General features: G+C 51.2%; 1 protein-coding gene across 8 annotated transcripts in view; it reads right to left on the reverse strand.

Annotated features, from left to right (window-relative positions):
• The window catches only part of GRM4 (glutamate metabotropic receptor 4), a 253,189-nt gene that overhangs the window by 18,286 nt on the left and 216,530 nt on the right, over positions 1-18,373 (reverse strand). For all 8 annotated transcript variants that reach the window (XM_048826567.2, XM_048826569.2, XM_048826570.2 and 5 more), the window contains one exon: positions 13,543-14,478. In XM_048826567.2, coding sequence (XP_048682524.2) covers positions 13,543-14,478 — 936 coding nt within the window. The remainder of the gene's footprint in view (positions 1-13,542; positions 14,479-18,373) is intronic.

The raw sequence follows: 18,373 nt of genomic DNA on the forward strand, positions 1-18,373 counted from the left end.
TGTGGCACAGAACAGTCGAGTCTCCTGGGGGCTGTCATTGGTTGGTCTAGTTTCCGTTGTTGGGTTTAAGGTGCAGGTGCTGAGGGATCTTGCTTGCCTGTGATTTACATGACATCAGACTGGATGATCTGGTGGCCCGTTCTGACCTTAAACTCTGTGGCTCTATCTGGCCTCATCTCAGGGTCCAGCATGTAGGAAAACAACGTATCGCTTTGCACGCTACTGGTGAAGGCCTGGTCAAGTAGCTACTGCAGGGCTCTGGGCGTCAGGACTCCAGGGTTCTATTCCCATTTCCGCCACTGACAGGCTGTGTGATTGCAGGCAAGCCACTTCCACTCGCTGTACCTCCGTGTCCCTCATCTGAAAAATGAGGCTTCTGATCCTGGAATTTCCCCACTCCTCTCAGCCACTTTGTGGTTGTCAGATGCATTCTAGTAGCGTGACGCATAGCTGGGCAGAAACCACCGACAGCCCTCCCCGTACAGTGCCGGTACGGACATGGCAAGCAAACTTGTCAACACACCAGCGGCAAACACAAAGTTTAGAAAGCCCTAGAATCACTCGAGAGAGAAGCAGAGAGACGCCCACACCCTCTACTACACACATCCCCTCTCGGAACAAGACTCAAACCTACGTATGTGCGTACCACTGGCAACAGACGGGGGCTCAGATACCCCTGCGAAGGGCATGGTATGGAAACCTGACTATAAAAACACCTGCAGGCCCCTCCAGCACCCACACACTCCCTTCTCCTGTGCATAGAGATGCGGCCCTGTCTTCTTTCAACACGCAATGCTCATTCACTAGCTTGCTCCCTGAGCCGTTGGAATGTTAGTCACATATTACACACTGACGTAGCCTTTCTGCAGTCAAAACTAATTTCACGCTCACTGTCCAGAACTAACGGTGACAGATGTTTTGCAAAATGAAAGCCCATTAATCTGACTGTAGAATAATCCGTTTTTCTATGGAAAGGGCTTGGCAGGCACCTCGCAAGCTGGAGATGTGTCAATCAGAGGGCGTCAAGAGGGGGAGCACCCACGTCTCACCCTATCGCAGCCAGGGGGCAGGGCCAGGCAACCCCCGGTTACATGTCCCTCCTCAGCCCCCTCTTTGGCATCATCTTCCACTTGCATCTCCCCACCCCTGACCACAAGTTCTGGATTTCAGGCCAGCTCCCAATTTGTTCCCGGCTGTGAACTCCAGTTGCTAACAACGATTCAAACGAGGCTCAAGACAGTTTCCGAACTTCATCCTCTGGCTCAGCTGTGGCATGGTGTCTGTCTGCGTTATACATTTCTCATGTGGATTTTAGCACCAGCAATAGGCGTGAGGATTGACAGCATTTAGACAGTGCAGTCCTGGCTGATGGCCCATGGATTAGGGCACTACCCTGGACTCAGGAGACCCAATTGCAGTTCTCTGCCCTGCCATAGATTTCCTGTGAAACCTATGGCAACTCAGGGTGTGACTCGCAAAGGTATTTAGGCACCTAACTCAATTAATGGGAGTTAGGTGCCTAAATACCTTTGCGAATCCCACCCTTAGCCTGTCTGGGACGGTTGTAGGGCTCTAGGAGTCAGGACTCCTGGGTTCTATTCCCATTTCTGCCACTGACAGGCTGTGTGATTATGGGCAAGTCATTTCCCCAGTCTCTTCGTGCCTCAGTTTCTCTTTTTAGGCTCTTGGGTGTTAAGTGCAGTGGATGGCACTGGAGGTTAGAATCACTCAGGCAGCCTAAGTGCAAGCTTCCCACAACCAGTTCTTTTGGTGCATCTCATTCTTCGTCTGCAGCACCCTGTTACCACAGTCCTGGGCTCCCACACAGTTCTACCAAGGCCCCTCAGTCCTGAGCAGCACTATCCCCTGCTATCCTGGCCCTCATTTTAACACATACAGTTCTGCCAATGCACCTCACTGTCGACAAATAGCTCCCCTACGCGCCTAATCCTGAGCAGAGCCTGCCTGCCATGTCTTTGAACAGTACGCTGATTTTTGCAAACTAATGTCCACTGGGGATTAGATGGAGACCGAGCAGACCCATTCTGTTTGTGGCCCAAAACACAGTTCATGGACCAAACTTTCTGCTCTGAGTTACCCAGGTTTTGAGCCAGAGGTTATCAAGTCACCCTGGATGTACATCAGTTTAAGTGAGGTAAGAACCTGGCTTCAAATCATCAAGCACCCAGAAAGGCAGGCAGGTTGGAACCAGATAGGTCCGGAAAGATGTTCCACATATTTAACTCAGCAGTACACGCTGGATCCCAAGTCCAGTGAGGCAAATGGAAAGACTCCAATTAATCTGAACTGGCTTGGGGTCAGGTCAATGCACTAAAGGACAGGCCTGGCTAAGGCAGCAAAGTATGTTAGCTAAGGAAGAAAAAACAGATCAAGGCCAGCACACAGGCTGGAGCAGGAAGTGAGACACTATACAAGACCTAAGCCCTGCACTCAAAGTAACAAGGAGTGTGACTGATTTCCAGACGCTCTGAAAGACTTTCCCAGCGACTGATGAATCCCCGTGAGCTCTGGTGATGCATATAATCCAACACCCTCTGAATGGCCCCACAGAGGCACACACACCGCAAACAACAACCAAAAAAAAGGGTTAGTACAGATTGCTACGTGTGTCATGTACAAAAGGGGACCCATGTTGAGATGACTGGAGCATTATCTCTGCGTGTCAGGCCCATGTTGGGCTGTTAGCAGCAATTAATACAACAGGCACGGGAAGGGGAAAACAAAAAGTTATTTGGATTCACTAATCATGAGGGACTCCAGGGGAAACAACGGCTTAATGATTTCACTGCCAGCCAGGAGCTGGGCAGTTGAACCAGGCTGGCAGCCTTAAAGGGACGCTGTCAAGACAGATATCATGGGCCATATCCCCACCTGCTGTAAATGGATGTAGCTCCATTGCAGGGAAAGGGTCAGATTGATTCCCTCCAGCTGGTTTAAACTGATTTAATTCCGTTGTAGCCCTGGGCCCTGATCCCCAGCTGGTATCAATCAATGTACGTTAGCTGCTGGTCTGACTCTATGGGCCACTTTCTGCTCACACTTACCCCACTGCAAATCCAAACTCATTCTCTTAAAGTCAAGGGGCCTGATTCTCCTCTCACACCAGTGTAACTCCATCCACTCCAATTTCGCTTACACCAGCGAAAGCAAGAGCAGACTCAATAGATTTATAGCAGTGTAACGGAGAGCAAATTTTGCCCACTGGGACCAAATTTGTGCTTGGTGACACTTCCCATTGAGCTCAGGGATTCATTTGGCCCAGTATTGCTAATATCTCCTTAGCCGACCCAGATGAAAGGGTTTTAAAGCTCTAACTAAAGAATCCCTTATGTTCTTGGAACACTGTTTGCATCCCACTGGTCAAATACATTTGCATTCAGAATCCTTAGGCCAAATCCTCAACTTGTATAAATCAGTGTAGCTCCACTGACCTTTTTCTCTGTTGACTTGGGGTGGCCAAGACGGGACATGCTGCTCAAGGAGAGTGCATGCAATTATGGGATTGTCAGTATTATTTTGTCTCCTACGCCATACATCTCCTAACATTCTGTTTGCTTTTTTGAGCACCACTGTGCCTTGAGCAGAGGTTGTCATTGTGCTGGCCACAACAATGCCCTGGTCTTTTTCCTGAGTGGTTACAGTTGCATTTAAGACTCAGCCAAGTGCAGGACTAGTTCAAATATTCCCTCTAGCACACATCACCTTGCATTTGTCTCCTCTGGATTTCATCTACTAGCCTGCTAGCCGTTCACCTAGCTTTGTAAGAGTCCCCACAGTCCTCTCTAGCCTTGATCAACATCAGTAACTTTGTCTCCTCTTCCTGTTTGCCTCCTTTTCCAGATCAGTGATAAATATATTTAACAACACTGGACCTAGCATGGAACCTTGAGGCACCTTGCTGGTAACCTTCTGCCACACTGGAAATTGACCACTGATTGCTATCCTTTGTTCCCCGTCTCTTAGCCTGGTTCTGATCTCCGACAGTACTTTGCTTCCTTAATAGCCTCTTGGGAGGAACTTTGTCTAAGGCTTTTTAAAAGTTATATCTTCCAGTTCTCCCTTATCCACTGTTTGGACGACACACTCAAAGAACTCAGACCCCTCTCTGGCATAGGGCCTTCTAAATCATGACCGGCCCCCTTTGAAGCAAATTGGCAGCCAGTGCAGAGATCAGGGTGCCGGTGTCTTGTGCTCAAAGTGACTCAGCCCATGGAGATGGGCTGTTGCGGTTGCTGCATTGAGCCAGCTGTCCTGGGCTCTTTTCAAGCACAACCTGGAAGACTGCGCATTGAGTTGATCCAGCCTGGGCCTTTCAAAGGACTGGAACACTGCAGTGAGGTCAGCCAAGTCACAGCCTGCGGATGAGCCACGGATGAAACAATCACATTACAGGCCAGTCCAAGGGGATCCAAGAGCAGCCCTGAACCCAGGAGGACACCAAGGCTGCAAAGCCTCTGAGCGACTTACCAAGAGCAGGGGTTCTCAACCCAACAGCCTGAACTGGTGCCCGGGGGTCATGACCACCATGCCCCTCCCACATTTTTAAATGGAGCATGACCCTGGCTAGATGGTGTGTCCCTGTATGGAAAAAGTGGAGAACCATTGCTCTAGAGAAGCAACGTGTCTAGTGGTTAGAGCAGGAGACCTGGGTTCTGTTGCCAACTCTGCAGCCTGGCTCTGCACCTCAGTTTCCCCACCTATACAATGGGGATAAGATGCTGACCTACCTCCCAAGGGGAGCATGAAACTGGATTAATTAAAGGTTGTGAAGTGCTTTGAAAGTGTCTTGTTACTCCTTTCTCCCACACCCCAGAGCACTGTGCTGAGCGCGGGAGAGCCATGCCCTGACCACAGGAAGGGCACTGAGCCAATCATATGAAGCTCTGTGAAGATGTAAACGATGCTGCTAAGCAACGGAGAAGCCTCAAATAAGGCTGGTTTGCACTTACTCACCAGTCGCACTTTCTATCCAAGAATCTCACGTTATTCTGCAAAGTTAGGTCAGGTGGAGAAACTAGCTACCCTTGGGTTAAGTGCCCCAGGCCACAGAGAGAGCCCATGGGAGAGCTGGAAACAGCACCCCAGCTATATCTACCACCCATATATGCGTGTGGTGACAGTGTGGTTCAGAGCCATCTTACTTGGTGGCCTGAGATCTTTTGATGTGCCTGCCTACATCATCCTCTATGTATCCAAAAAGTTCTGGCTGCACCCAATAAGGGCGGGAGAGCAAAGAAGCTTTGTGTGGATTCTCTGATCCCATCACAGACCATGATGTAGTTTAGCGCAGCCTCAGGGATACTCTATTACATCAGGCCCTCCCAAGGGTCATTAATGCAGCCAGGGATCATTGGATCACAAAGGCACCCCAGCCATGCCCCTTTCTTCTGGCCACTGCTCCTGGGCCAAAGCCCGGGAAGGGGGTAGCCAAGCCAGTTAAGCAGGAATGGTACCAAGAGGCCACACAGCAACCCAGCCACTGGGAACACTCAAACAGCCATGTCCTCTATTTTTGCCTGGCATCAGCTCAGCCCTATTCTCCTTCCCCTCCCTCCCCTGTGCTCTCTTCACTCAGTCCAAGTCCCTGTCTGGTTGCTCTCTTCACTCAGTCCAAGCCCCTGTCTGGTTGCTGCCCCATTCCATTCTGCTGGCCCCCGGGCCTTTCTCCAAGTTGCACTCCCCTTCGCAACCCCATCTGCCGTACCATCTCCCCCCTTTCGCAAACCATCCTTTTTCAGAGGGCTGGAAGCTATAAGCCTCCTAAACCTTGACACACAAAGAACATTAGAAACAAACAGCAACAAAAACGATATTGCCTCCAAGCCATGAACACCAGCCTCTGGAGGGCTTGAGCTAAAGCCACTGACTTCAATAGGAGTCTTTCCATTGGCTCCAACGGAATCTAGATCCAAACCTAAGTGACTGCATAATCCCCCTGCACTCCTCTTGGTCACGGAGTCATAGATTTTAAGGCTAGAAGGAAGCATTGTGCCTGCAGAACACAAGTCTCATCACTTCCCTGAATTAATTCTTGCTTCAGGCCCAATAGCAGCGTTTATACAAAAATAGTCTTTTAGGAAAAACCTCCCATCTGGATTTTAAAAACTTTCAGCGATGGCAAATTCACCACAACCCCTGGTAAGTTGTGCCAATGGCTAATTGCCCTCCCTGCTAAAAAATTCAACCTTATCTTAGTCTGAATTTGCCTAGCTTCTGCTTCTAGCCATTGGATCAGCTTCCATAGCTCCCATTGCCTGGCCAACTGCACAGCGCCCATCTCTGGTGCTGCTGATCCGCTGCCTCAATTCACTTTAAAAAACTGCAGAGTAGTCAGATGGCCTCAGACCTAGTGTAAATGGGTGCAACATGTGGGAGGTCCAATGGGGACACAGGCATGGTAGGAGGTTGAGCAAGGGGCGCTAATAAGTGGAACAAATAGTTAAATTTCCACTGGTTGCTTTTAAATTGATACCCATCCACCAAATCCTTTGTATCATTACCCCTCCACACCCATCCCCCAGACATTCAATCTTGGGGCTCTGGTGATATGGACAAGCCACTCGAGAGTCCCTTTCATGATTCATTTCACCAAAAGCCCTTGCTAAACAAACAAGTGGCCACGTTTTATCCTCTTCTCTCCGTCTGTGAAAGCAAATGTGATAAACAGAAATTTACAATGACTCTGCTCTTCGGCTTCTGCCTTATCGGAACAGGAAATTGTCTCATTCTTTAGATCCTCTGTTATTGCTATTTCTGTAATCCGCCGGGATCTGCAGGGATAAGAGGCTCCTTTGAGAAAGGGCTTGAGGACTTGTTATAACAATATACCACCTCCATCCAAAGTTGTAGACGGGGGGGGGGGGGGAGAGGGAGGAAATAAAATTGAGATCTCATCTGACTCCTTCAGTAGAAAACAATGAGCCAGCCTTGCTCACGTAACTCCGATGGGACTTGAGCACAGATGCTTTGAGGAAGTGTCTAGGGTTTAATCTCAGCCACTGGCAGAAAAGAAACTTTGTGTGCCTGCGCACGCACCCATCTGCCCACACACCATTAAGCCATTTTAAGGGGGCATCCTTAGATCTGGGGGGCGCTATATTATTTATGTTGTGGTAGCACCTTAAGGCCCCATCTAAGATCAGGGCTCCACTGGGCAACGCGCTGTTTGTACACCCCCACTAAGAGACGGTCCCCTACCCCAATGAGTTTACAATCAGAACACATGAAGGATTATCACCCCCAGGCGCACATGAATGCTAAGTGATGTGCCCAAGGTCACACAGGGAATCCGTGGCAGAGCTAAGAACTGAACCACTGTCTCCCAGGCCAGCACTGTAACCTCAAAGGCATCGATGAAGTGAGCTGTAGCTCACAAAAGCTTATGCTCAAATAAATTTGTTAGTCTCTAAGGTGCCACAAGTACTCCTATCATTTCTCTCAGCTTCCTCCTCTGAGAGTAGTAGACTCTAGTTCCACCATCTATACCTGCAACAGAGGGCCCAAAGTTGAAATAGCATTCTCAATAAGCCTTGGTTTAGCGGGCAGAACAGCAGAGGCCTAGATCCACAGACAGATGGGCAGAGGGCTCAGGTGTAATACCACCTGTGCAGAGCAGCTGCTGCTATGTACGAGTGCTGGGTGTAGCTGGTGAACCCAAAGGATCACACAGCCAAGCGGGGCAGAGCAGAGACCTGTGAGGCGCAGGTGCCAGGTTCACGTGCTGTTAGACAGATGCAAAGATAAGAAGGAAAGAACTGCGTTTAAACACAAGCTCCCATGGAGAAGAGCTTGCCGGCCATCACTGCGAACTTGAACAGAACTCCATGACTCGGAGGGGCAGGCAAAAAAGCTTCATTCACATTTTTTGCCCAGTCGGGTCCAGGAGCATGCAGAAGACTGATTTATGCGAGTCTTCTGCCCCCAGCTGCAGAGCAAAGAGATGCAGGGCCCAGTTTGGGTGTAACGGTGGAGAAAGCGGAGATCTGGGGGCAGAGGTGAGAGGTGACTCAGGCCCCTCGGACGTTTGGAAATGCTCAGGGAAGTGCAGGTGCAGCATCCGAAATTGCTTTATCTGAAGAAACGAAGGGAATATCGGCCCCTGCCGGTGTTTAGATGTGAAATTAAAGTGGGGGGAGAGGGACTGTCAAAGAGATGCCAATTTTGACCACCTTCTGATTGGGATTGTTGAACAGAAACTAAGGGAGTTAGGCACTCTGTCTTCCTTCCTCTCCGGTGGAAATATCAACTTCGCCCCCCTCCCCGCCCTTTAGGGCAGCTCGGCGTACAGCGGCTGTAGGACATCCACACCAAGCAGGTGTGTCCCAGAGCCGACCGTCCCCAGCAGGGGAGCGCACGCCCAAAGGGAACTGTTCTCTTACAGGTCAGTGGATGCAGAGGGAGTGGGTACACTTTGACGAGAAGCCGCGACTGTGTTGCCTCCAAAGGGAGCTCGGAACAGCTCAGTGCTAGCCTCTAATCAGTTTGTGAGCAGCTTGAGTGCTGGGGAGCCCGGCACAGTACGAGCCCCCTAAAGGGAGGCAAGCCTTAGCGTTGAATTGCTACTTGACAGCCAGCTTTTGGCAGCCCTAAATTATCCCATGACAAGCAGCAGCGAGGAGGTGAGCAACCTTGCGCATAATCTACAATCATTATCATTTCCATCTTTATTACCCACAGTGTGCCGAGCACATTACGGAACCTTTAAGGGAGCTTTTGTTTTGCAATAATTCCTTAAGAAACCTACTTTCTTGTTAGTATCTCCCCTGCCAGCTCATCAAAATGGAAATGCTGCTCGAGGCCCCATTTATTTTCTTTAATTCGCCTTCCCACTTTTAACCAGAGCAGCTGGACTTGGTGGCAAATCTCATCTCTGGTCCCTGGTGCTGGAAGCTTTAAATTGCATGGCGGGGTCTGGGTTCATCTGCACGCTCTGGTGCCCTGGCAGGTGCCATCTCCCCAGGAGGTATGTTTAACCACATGCATCAGAGAAAAGGATCTCCGTTTAAAAGCTCATGGCAGGTTTCCAAAGAACTGCAGGGAGCTCTCGCAGTGTAACAGGTTCTAATGTCCGAGCCTTCAAGGAGCCACTACTGAGCACAAGGTGCCACTGTGACTCCCTGCACAAGTGCTACCCCACCACGACAGCTGGGGCGGAGGCAGACAGGAGGGCATGTTCTGGCACTTCCCTGAGAGCAGGCTCTGGATCAAGGGAGATTCCTCCGCCGGCCCACTCTGGTGCAGCAATCCCCCACCAGCAACCCCCAGAAAGTGCCTGCAGAAGCCTCTGCCGTGCAGGGGTGGACCTAGCACATCATGGCATGTGCAACATCTTCAGAAGAGCACACGGCACTGGGAGAGCAGAGGACAGAGAGGGGAGTGGAGCAGGTGGACCCTGCGGTAAGAATCAGTGAGTGTGACAGCAATGTGATGGAGGAGCAGGAATGAATCTATTACCTACCCCACCCTGCTTACCACCTCCAGCTCACCACCCTGGGAAGGGCCTTGAGATACTATCGGGTACAAGAAGCACCAAGAAAAGACCAAGCCTGATTAAGCTTTCCACTCCTGCAAGAGGGAATCCAAGCTGGCAGCCAGGAGGGAAGAAAGTGAGGTGGGGAAGGGCTCATCGGTCACAGATTTCAGAGGGACAACAGCGTAGAGGTTCATTGCCACAGACCACAAGCTGGGGCAGGGAGCATTAGTGGTGGTAACTTTGAGACTGGACTTCTTTTCTGGCTGGGAGAGGGAATTTGGTCATCTCCATTGACAGATATTTTCTTTATCAAATTCAGGACGCTCATTCTCACTTCATTACAAAGGAGGTTTCTTTAGAGCTAACTTTATGATGAGAAAGTTGATACCATCAATAGAGAAATACAGAGATGCCATAGACAAATAGATACTATGCAGAAACCATCCATAGAAGCTGTAGACAGACGTCCAGATAGACAGACACCATCATAGACAGAAACCTTAGACACACAGATACTATATTACACGTACACACACCAATAGGTAGATAGATAGACAGACATATAGATAGATACCGTAGATAGACAGTGAGACACCTAGAATAGCCAGACAGATGCCATTGATAGACGCCATACAGACACCACCAATAGATTCTGCAGACAGACAGACAGGCACCTAGATAGCTAGACAGACAGATAATTACAATCTCAATCTCAATTTTCATTTTCGATAGCATTTCTCACCCACACTGCTGACACAGTGACACTGCTAGAGGATAATAGGCACCCAAAGTCATAGACACAGCTATTGAAAACGTGACACTCCACTACGGAGAAGAATTCTAGGTTTTGAGTATCACGAAGGGTATAGCGAATGCTGATCAGTGCCTCCTTTTAGATATCCCTCCCACCACACATAGTACTGCTCAATGATGTTAATAACCATTGGTTATTGCAGTATATCATAGTGCTGGAGTTAAAGATGAGCAACCAGGCTTAGATTGTCTCCCCAAGATGAACGGAGCAGAATATCGGAAGCAACGATATTGTTCGTTAACCATGCTCCTTTGAGAATATGATTCCCAACACTGGTCTGTCTGTATTACAGATGAAGATCCGGCCCAACTTGCTTCTATCTACACTGACTGCATAGTCACCTTTAACGTCATATTGGTCAGCAGGACTCCTTGGGGTCATGGCCTGACACTACCTAATTTGCTACTGAAGACAAGGCCCAGGAGTGATGGTGCCTGGAGCAAGCAGTTTTCCGCTCGCCCTGTTCTCGGCTACAAGATGAGCTCTCTCCCCCACCACAGCCAAGTGGAGGAATGTGTCACAGGAGCTTGTGTTGCCAAAACACGCAGGTGTTAATTAAAATCACAGCAACCCAGTAATCAGTGAGAAGCGGCAGAGTCAAGGGGCTGTTTTTCTCTTCTTCTTTGTCTCTCTCCCCAGAACTCTTGGGCTGGTAATGCCGAGAGTGTCACTGTTACGCAACTTCTCCATTTTTCAGTGAGTTTACTGCTGTGCAAAGGCACCCGACTGGCAACTCGGAAGACCTCTGTTTATACACAGTGTGTGGGCGGTGGCATGGCAAGCTTCCCGGGCACACACTGTGCCTTGAAACTATCCAGGGGGGTGCTTATTGCTTGGAAGTTGGGGTGGGGAGAGGGGAGGAGAGAGGATGAATGGAAGCAGAACAGGACAAGGCAGAGAGGAGGTAGATCCAGGTTCTGCTCCCAGCCATGCCACTGTCTCCTGGCATGACCTCGGTCAAGTCGCTTAGGGTATGGCTCTGCTTCCAGCTGGAGACGTCAATCCCAGCCTGAGGAGACGCGCTAGCTCCGATCGAGCTAGCCTGCTAAAAATAGAGGGGTAGCCACGGTGGGGTGAGCAGCAGGAGGGGCTAGCCACCCCAAGTGGGGTATCATCCAAGAGGCTAGCATGTATTTGGGGTAGCTCACCCCTCCTGCTCCTGTTTCTAGGACAGCAGCTCCCTCAGAGCGAGCGCGGGTGTGTCTCCTCAAGACGGAAGGGACACCTCCAGCTCCCGGTGTAGATGCACCCTAAATCTCTCGCTGCCTCAGTTCCCCATCTGTACAACCAGGAGAACGGTCCTTCTTTGGTCTGTCTTGTCCATTTAGCTTGTCAGCTTTCACGGAGAGACAGTCCCTGCCCTGGGGGTATGTACAGCACCTGGCACAATGGGGCTAGGCACCCCCAGAACACAAACAAGTCACTCCAGTTAGAGAGCAGGGAAGAGGAGCTAAGGGTCTCATTCTCATCTCCCGTTTGAAGAGAGTAAGGGGAGACCAGGGTCTGTGGGCCCATCCATTCCTTGACCTGTCTGTTGAGGCTGCCAGTCACAAGGGTGGCTACCTGAATGTGGAAACTTGGCCTTTAGACGCTGGGTTGAGACCTGACTTCTGGGTGGCTATTTGCCCTTGTGCCGGAGGGTTACGAGATCCTTTGGGCATGGGAGGTGGCATGTTTCCAATGCCCCATGCTTGGTGTTAGGAGGACATAGCTCACCTCCGGGCTGAGCTTAAGCACAGAAATACCAGCCAAACACGATGGTGTTTACCTACCGCAGGCTGGGAATCTCCCCAGGATTCCCAGCAGAACCACCAGCCATTAGCTGTGTTTCCAGAAACGAGGTTACTCTCGGGCTCAGGCAATGGTGGGCAGCCAGAACACGTGTAGCAGCAGGACACCTGGCCCCCTTACAGCTTCTGCTCAGAGACTCAGCATCCTGACAATGGCAGCAGTCAGGACCAGTGGCACATCCCATTTCTCAGCACCAGGGACGTTAACAACAGTCAGGGAGATGCTGAGTCACCCTTACCCCCCCCCCAAGAGGCACACTCGGGAGCTGAGGGTGCTCAGCGCCACGCAGGATCTGGCCTTTAATCTGTAGTTTAAGCAGGAGTGGAGGGAGGACGAGTGAAGTAACTGTGTAAGCCACTAGCAAGTGTCTCCCTTGGTGCCCAATCCTCAGAGGCTAGGAGTTTGCTACAGCCCCAGGGAGGGAGCTTTAGCTCAAGCTGTAGCAGCTCGTCCTTTTAGCTCTGGAGGTCCCCAGCTCAATTCCAAGTGTGTTGGCCAAGATGGCGGGCATCACACGTGTGGGGGCTCATCCAGCCGGAGAGGGGGACCTATAACACACGTTCACCGGTGGGTTATATAATCAGACAAGCACCAAGCAATAGGAGGTGCTGTTTGTCCATCCAGAGGGCATATACAGGGTGTGTGGGGGGGGGCCTTTGCTTCTGGCTTTGGTCAGTGTTAGGGCTATGGGGTATATTAAGGGCACTGCCAATAACTATGGGGGTGAGGGCCCAGCCATGAACCGTCAGGGAGATCTCCCACCCATGCCCACTTGGTCTGCACATGCAGGAATGGTGCCAATAGCAGCCAGACTCCAGATGTGCTGCGATGCTCAGACTGGGGAGAGGGTTGTGATACCCATCAACCGTGGGAGCAGGAATCTTCAGGTGCCAGGGAGAACCGTGCACGGCTATCTCACTCGCCCAGGCTCTGCCTCTGCCAGACTCCCTCCATCCTGGGCCACAGTCCTGTGTGTGACAACTTCAGCCAGCACAGCCCAGTAGGACCCACACTGCCTGCCTTTCAACACAGCCTCGTCTGACAGGGAGGAGATGGGGAGGAGTGCAGAAAGAGAGAGAGAATGAGAAATATTGGGGAAGAGAAAGTAATAAAGAGACACACACAGGGAGAAGGAAAAGGGGGAAAAGTGAAATAAGAGCACAAGAAAGATGGCGTGAAAGACAGAAGGGGGCAGGAGGAAAGGAAGACAGAGCAAGAGGGAGAACCAGCAAAGGCAGTGAGTTCACTCTAGTCTGTGAAAGGGAGGGGAAGCTCCCTTACCCACTGAGATCCAGAAGACTCACAGGGGGAAACCATCACCCTTCACTCTGGACATGTTGCTCCCCGCACCTTGCGTTCTTATCCCGTTACCTTCCAGCAAAGTGGGGGAGATGGGGCATGAACCAAACCCACAGGCTCCCCCCAACCTGCCCGTCCCTCTTACCTTTTCCGCCGACTGTGACGTCCCAAAAAATATGGGGATGAAGGCTAACCAGACGATGCAGGTCGTGTACATGGTGAACCCGATGGGTTTGGCTTCATTAAAGGTCTCCGGAACCCCGCGGGTCTTAATGGCGTACACAGTGCATGTCACCATGAGGAGCATGCTGTACCCCAGCAAACAGATGAGGGACAGGTCGGAAATGTCACATTTGAGGATACCCCGGGCAAAGAGGGGGTCCGTAGTCCGCTGGTCCTCAAAGTCAATGATGGAGTGAGAAGGGTCCACGATGAACCAGACGCAGACGCCCATCAGCTGCAGGGAGATGAGGCTGAAGGTGATGACCAGCTGGGAGGCGGGGCTGATGAAGCGCGGGGCGCTGACCGACTTCTTGCCCTGCTCAAAGATGCGGTAGATGCGGTTGGTCTTGGTGAGCAGGGCCGCGTAGCTGATGCTCATGCCCAGCCCCAGGAAGATACGCCGCAGCGAGCAGGTGCCCATGCTGGGCTCGGCGATCATCAGGAAGGTGGTGGCGTAGCAGAGGAAGATGCCTGTCAGCAGCACGTAGCTGAGCTCCCGCCCCGAGGCCTTGACGATGGGCGTGTCGTTGTAGCGTACGAACGTCACCACCACAAAGAGGGTGGCGATGATGCCCATGAGGGCGATGAAAACGGGCACCACGGCCCAGGGCGAGCTCCACTCCAGCTTGACGATGGGGATGGGGACGCAGCTGGTGTGGTTCTCGTCGGGGCGCTCGTTAAAGCGGCACATCTTGCAGTGGAACTCATCCAGCTGGTACTGGTAGCCGTCGCAGCGCTCGCAGTGCCAGCAGCACGGGATGCCCTTCACCAGCTTCTTCCTCTCGCCCGGCTTGCACGGCTGGCTGCAGATGGAGCTGGGGAGCTGGTGGGCCGCCCCGGGCCAGTGCATGCGCTCTATCTGCAGGAAGAGAGAGAAGAGGCCTCGCTGATCTACAAGAAACTCAGTCCTCTGAGTGCACAAGGGGCAGGTAACAGACCCGCTGTGAACACAGTGTGAACAAGAGTTGGGTGAGCTTGCCGCAGGCAGCCTGAATGATGCACCTCACTCCTGACCTGCCATCCCCTTGGCTATTGTATCCATGGACTCTCCAAGAGCTTTGCAGCACCCCCTGATATTCCGGTCCTAAACGCCTTCCCCCCAGCTCTACTGTTGCCCCCCATTGCCTCCCTGCTACTCCGCCCTTGCCCCCTATCCTCACAGCCCCCACACACACTGCAGCTCTGCCAACACACGTGTTTCCTGACCTGCATTCCCTCCTATGCTTCACCCTGTTCTTCCTTCACCTTTTCTTACACACAGACTTGTTTTATGAGGGGGACAAATATGAGCAGGGGCGTGAAGCTGAATCCCCCAAACTCATGTCACTGGTAGCCTAAGGGCTTGTCTACTTGGGGAGTTTAAACCGGATTAAGTCAAGTTAAAATCGAGTTAGTCCACTCTATCATTTTTGTGCCTGCAATGCCACTGCAAACTATTTTGGCAGTCTCCCAACAGTTACCCCACACTGCTTTGTGCACGACCTTTACTGATCTCCCCTGCCCGGGGGTCAAGTTGACCGGATGCCCCCTCCCCGATATGTATGATGTGTGACAGGGTCGGGCCAGATGGCTATAGGAGAGTAATAGAAGGCAGAAAATATTAACCCCAGGCTAAGTAGGTCCCTTTTCCCTGGGTAAGGTAACAGAGAAGGTTCCAGAACAATCAGGAAACTGGAGACAATTAAGACCGGCTGATTAGAACACCTGCAGCCAATCAAGAAGCTGCTAGAATCAATTAAGGCAGGCTAATCAGGGCACCTGGGTTTTAAAAAGGAGCTCACTTCAGTTTGTGGTGTGCGTGTGAGGAGCTGGGAGCAAGAGGCATTAGGAGTGGAGAGTGAGAACGCGCACTGTTAGAGGACTGAGGTGTACAAGTATTATCAGACATCAGGAGGAAGGTCCTATGGTGAGGATAAGGAAGGTATTGGGAGGAGGCCATGGGGAAGTAGCCCAGGGAGTTGTAGCCGTCGCACAGCTGTTCCAGGAGGCACTCTAGACAGCTGCAGTCCACAGGGCCCTGGGCTGGAACCCGGAGTAGAGAGCAGGCCCGGGTTCCCCCCAAATCCTCCCAACTCCTGGTCAGACACAGAAGTCGTCGACCTGGACTGTGGGTTGAGAAAAACGGCCAAGCTGAGGGCTGCTGTGAAGCTCCAAGGCGAGCAAATCCGCCAATAAGCGCAAGACCCACCAAGGCAGAGCAAAGGAACTTTGTCACAGATGCTACATTTTGTCCATTAGCTCCTGGATTCAAATAAACTACAACAGCTGTGATAATACCCAAGAAGCCCTATAGCACGCCTCGAACGGCCGCCTGGAGCCATGCCGAGGTGCTGGATCCCATCGGCAGCTGGGGAGAAGCACCTATGCTGGAAGCGCTCATGCCAGCCACTGCAATAAAGACCTTTTTTGTGGACATTGCTGGGCAGATGACTGCGAGGGACTCTGACCGGAATGCCAAACCGCGCTAGGTGAAGAGCAAACCGCTCAGGAGAACATACATTAAAACAAGAGATGACAGGAAAAGGTCCAGCGGGAAACATGTAACTGGTCCATTTTTTGAGGCGCTGGACAGGACTTTGCATAATTACATGACCACCCAACCCAGGCTCCTGCCCACTAACATCACCTGTCCCCTCCAAGGATAACCAGCAAAACTCATCGGAGGAAGAGCTCAAGGAGGCCAATGAAGAGATCTCCCGGGAAAGCCAGGATCTCTTCAGGACCAAGTACACCTTGATGCCAGCCATGTAGAAGACAACCCCAATTTCTGCCTTGCAGCAATCAACCCCAATTCCCAGGCAGCACAGCCCAGACTGGAACGGAGGAGGCTGATCCTACGGAGGGAACCTCAGCATGTATGTTTTTATTATTATAATTTTTTTAAATAACAAAATATTTAAATGTTAATGTATTATAATGATGCCATCCTACCATACTAGCTTCTGTTGCAGGCGCCCCATGGCCACCGTCCTCATAGGCGGTTGTGAGTGAGAAGCCTTTCTGAAGCTGAGGTCCCCGCCTCCCTCCATCGATCCACATTTTCTGTTCGGACCCCTGGCTCCCCTTTCCAAAATGGCGGCTCTGCTGGCCAGGCTATCAGCCTCCATCTCATGCTAAAGCCCCAACTATTGACCGTTTTCAGACCCACATTTTAGGGGGCACTTGCCCATACCTATTTTCTTTTCTCCTTCCCTCAGCTGTCCTGCCCGGCAAACACCTGCCCTCCCACTCACACCCTGTTTGCCAGTTCACAATGGTGGCTGGCAACATGGCACAGCTGCAGCCTCTACCTCATTGCCACCTGTGGCAGATTTGCCTAATGCCTGTGCCTAGGGAGGTTGTGGAATCTCCATCATGGGAGGTTGTGGAATCTCCATCACTGGAGATTTTTAAGAGCAGGTTAGACAAACACCTGTCAGGGATGGTCTAGATAATAGTCCTGCTGTGAGTGCAGGGGACTGGACTAGATGATCTCTCAAGGTCCCTTCCAGTCCTATGATTCTATAATGGAAACACCCCTTTATGTGACAGGAGACTGTGGTTACAGCAAAAGAAGCTTTTACGTGAGGTAGACATGAGCATTGCATGCCTGTAAAGCTACAGAGAGTACAGCTTGCCACTGAGGTAGAAATGCCCTGTAACGTGCATTCTTACAATGAAACAGCTTTGCTGTGGGGATAGAAAAGCTTTTCATGGCTTTTCACGGCTTTTCACAGGCTTACATACAGAAAGATCGGGAACAGTGAATGCTTCAGGCAATCGTTGTGAAAGCCTATCTATTTTCCTCTGCCCTTTCACCCAATCTGCAGGGGCAATAAAGTAAAATCTTCAGCTGGAAAAATTCTCAGTTTTTGTCTAGACATTATGAGGATTGGCGGCACAGCCATTCCCTAAGATAACTCCCGACTCCTGTTCACTCCTGCAGCACTTCCAGGGGACCATCTCGGGACCATCAGGAGCATCTCTCATTGGTTGGCCCTTCATCTTCTTAAATAAAGCCATTCTCTGCCTTTTAGGCCTGGTCTATGCTACAAAACTTAGGTCGGCAGAAGTCGACGTAAGTTGACCTAATAATATATGCGTCTACACTACCAGGTCCCTTCCACCAACCTAAGTCGCCTGTAACATTGACTTCTGTACTCCACATCTGCAAGAGGCATAGCACTTAATTCAATGTTGATGGGTCAACAGAGAGGCAGTGTAGATGCAGCAACAGTCACCTGCCTCAGCAAGTCATCCAGAGTCAGCACAGTCTAAAAGGGAGGTATCCAGCTTGCCCCCATGTTCACCCCACTAATCCCTCTGATGCCACATAAGCACCTCTGAGGCAAAACCTCAGGGAACATAATTCCCGACTGCAACCCCATTAAATCCCCCTTCCCCAGCCACCAAGATACAATGGCAAAACCGAACAGACAAAAATCCCAATGCACACATCATTTACTATCTCCGAGGTTCCCCCAAGCCTGAGAAGAATCGCAGTGGGGTAAAGCCAGAAACAGATACAAACCCCCACACAAACACTGTCACAGCCTCTCTAGAATACAAACAATAACCACTTGTGATTTATTTACTACTCCCACATCCCCGGCACCTGCCCTGGCCAAGCCCCCCAGGACAGGGACCATCAATGGCTGAGTGTCTGGCCAACATCAGGGGAGGGTAAACTCCTGATGAAAAGTTCACGGACATCACTGCAAAGCCCCCAAACTGCTGGACACAGCAGAGAGGTGAGGGCAGTATCTGAGGATGGA

This window comes from Caretta caretta, chromosome 21 (genome assembly GCF_965140235.1).
Source record: "Caretta caretta isolate rCarCar2 chromosome 21, rCarCar1.hap1, whole genome shotgun sequence".
Taxonomy (NCBI): domain Eukaryota; kingdom Metazoa; phylum Chordata; order Testudines; family Cheloniidae; genus Caretta; species Caretta caretta.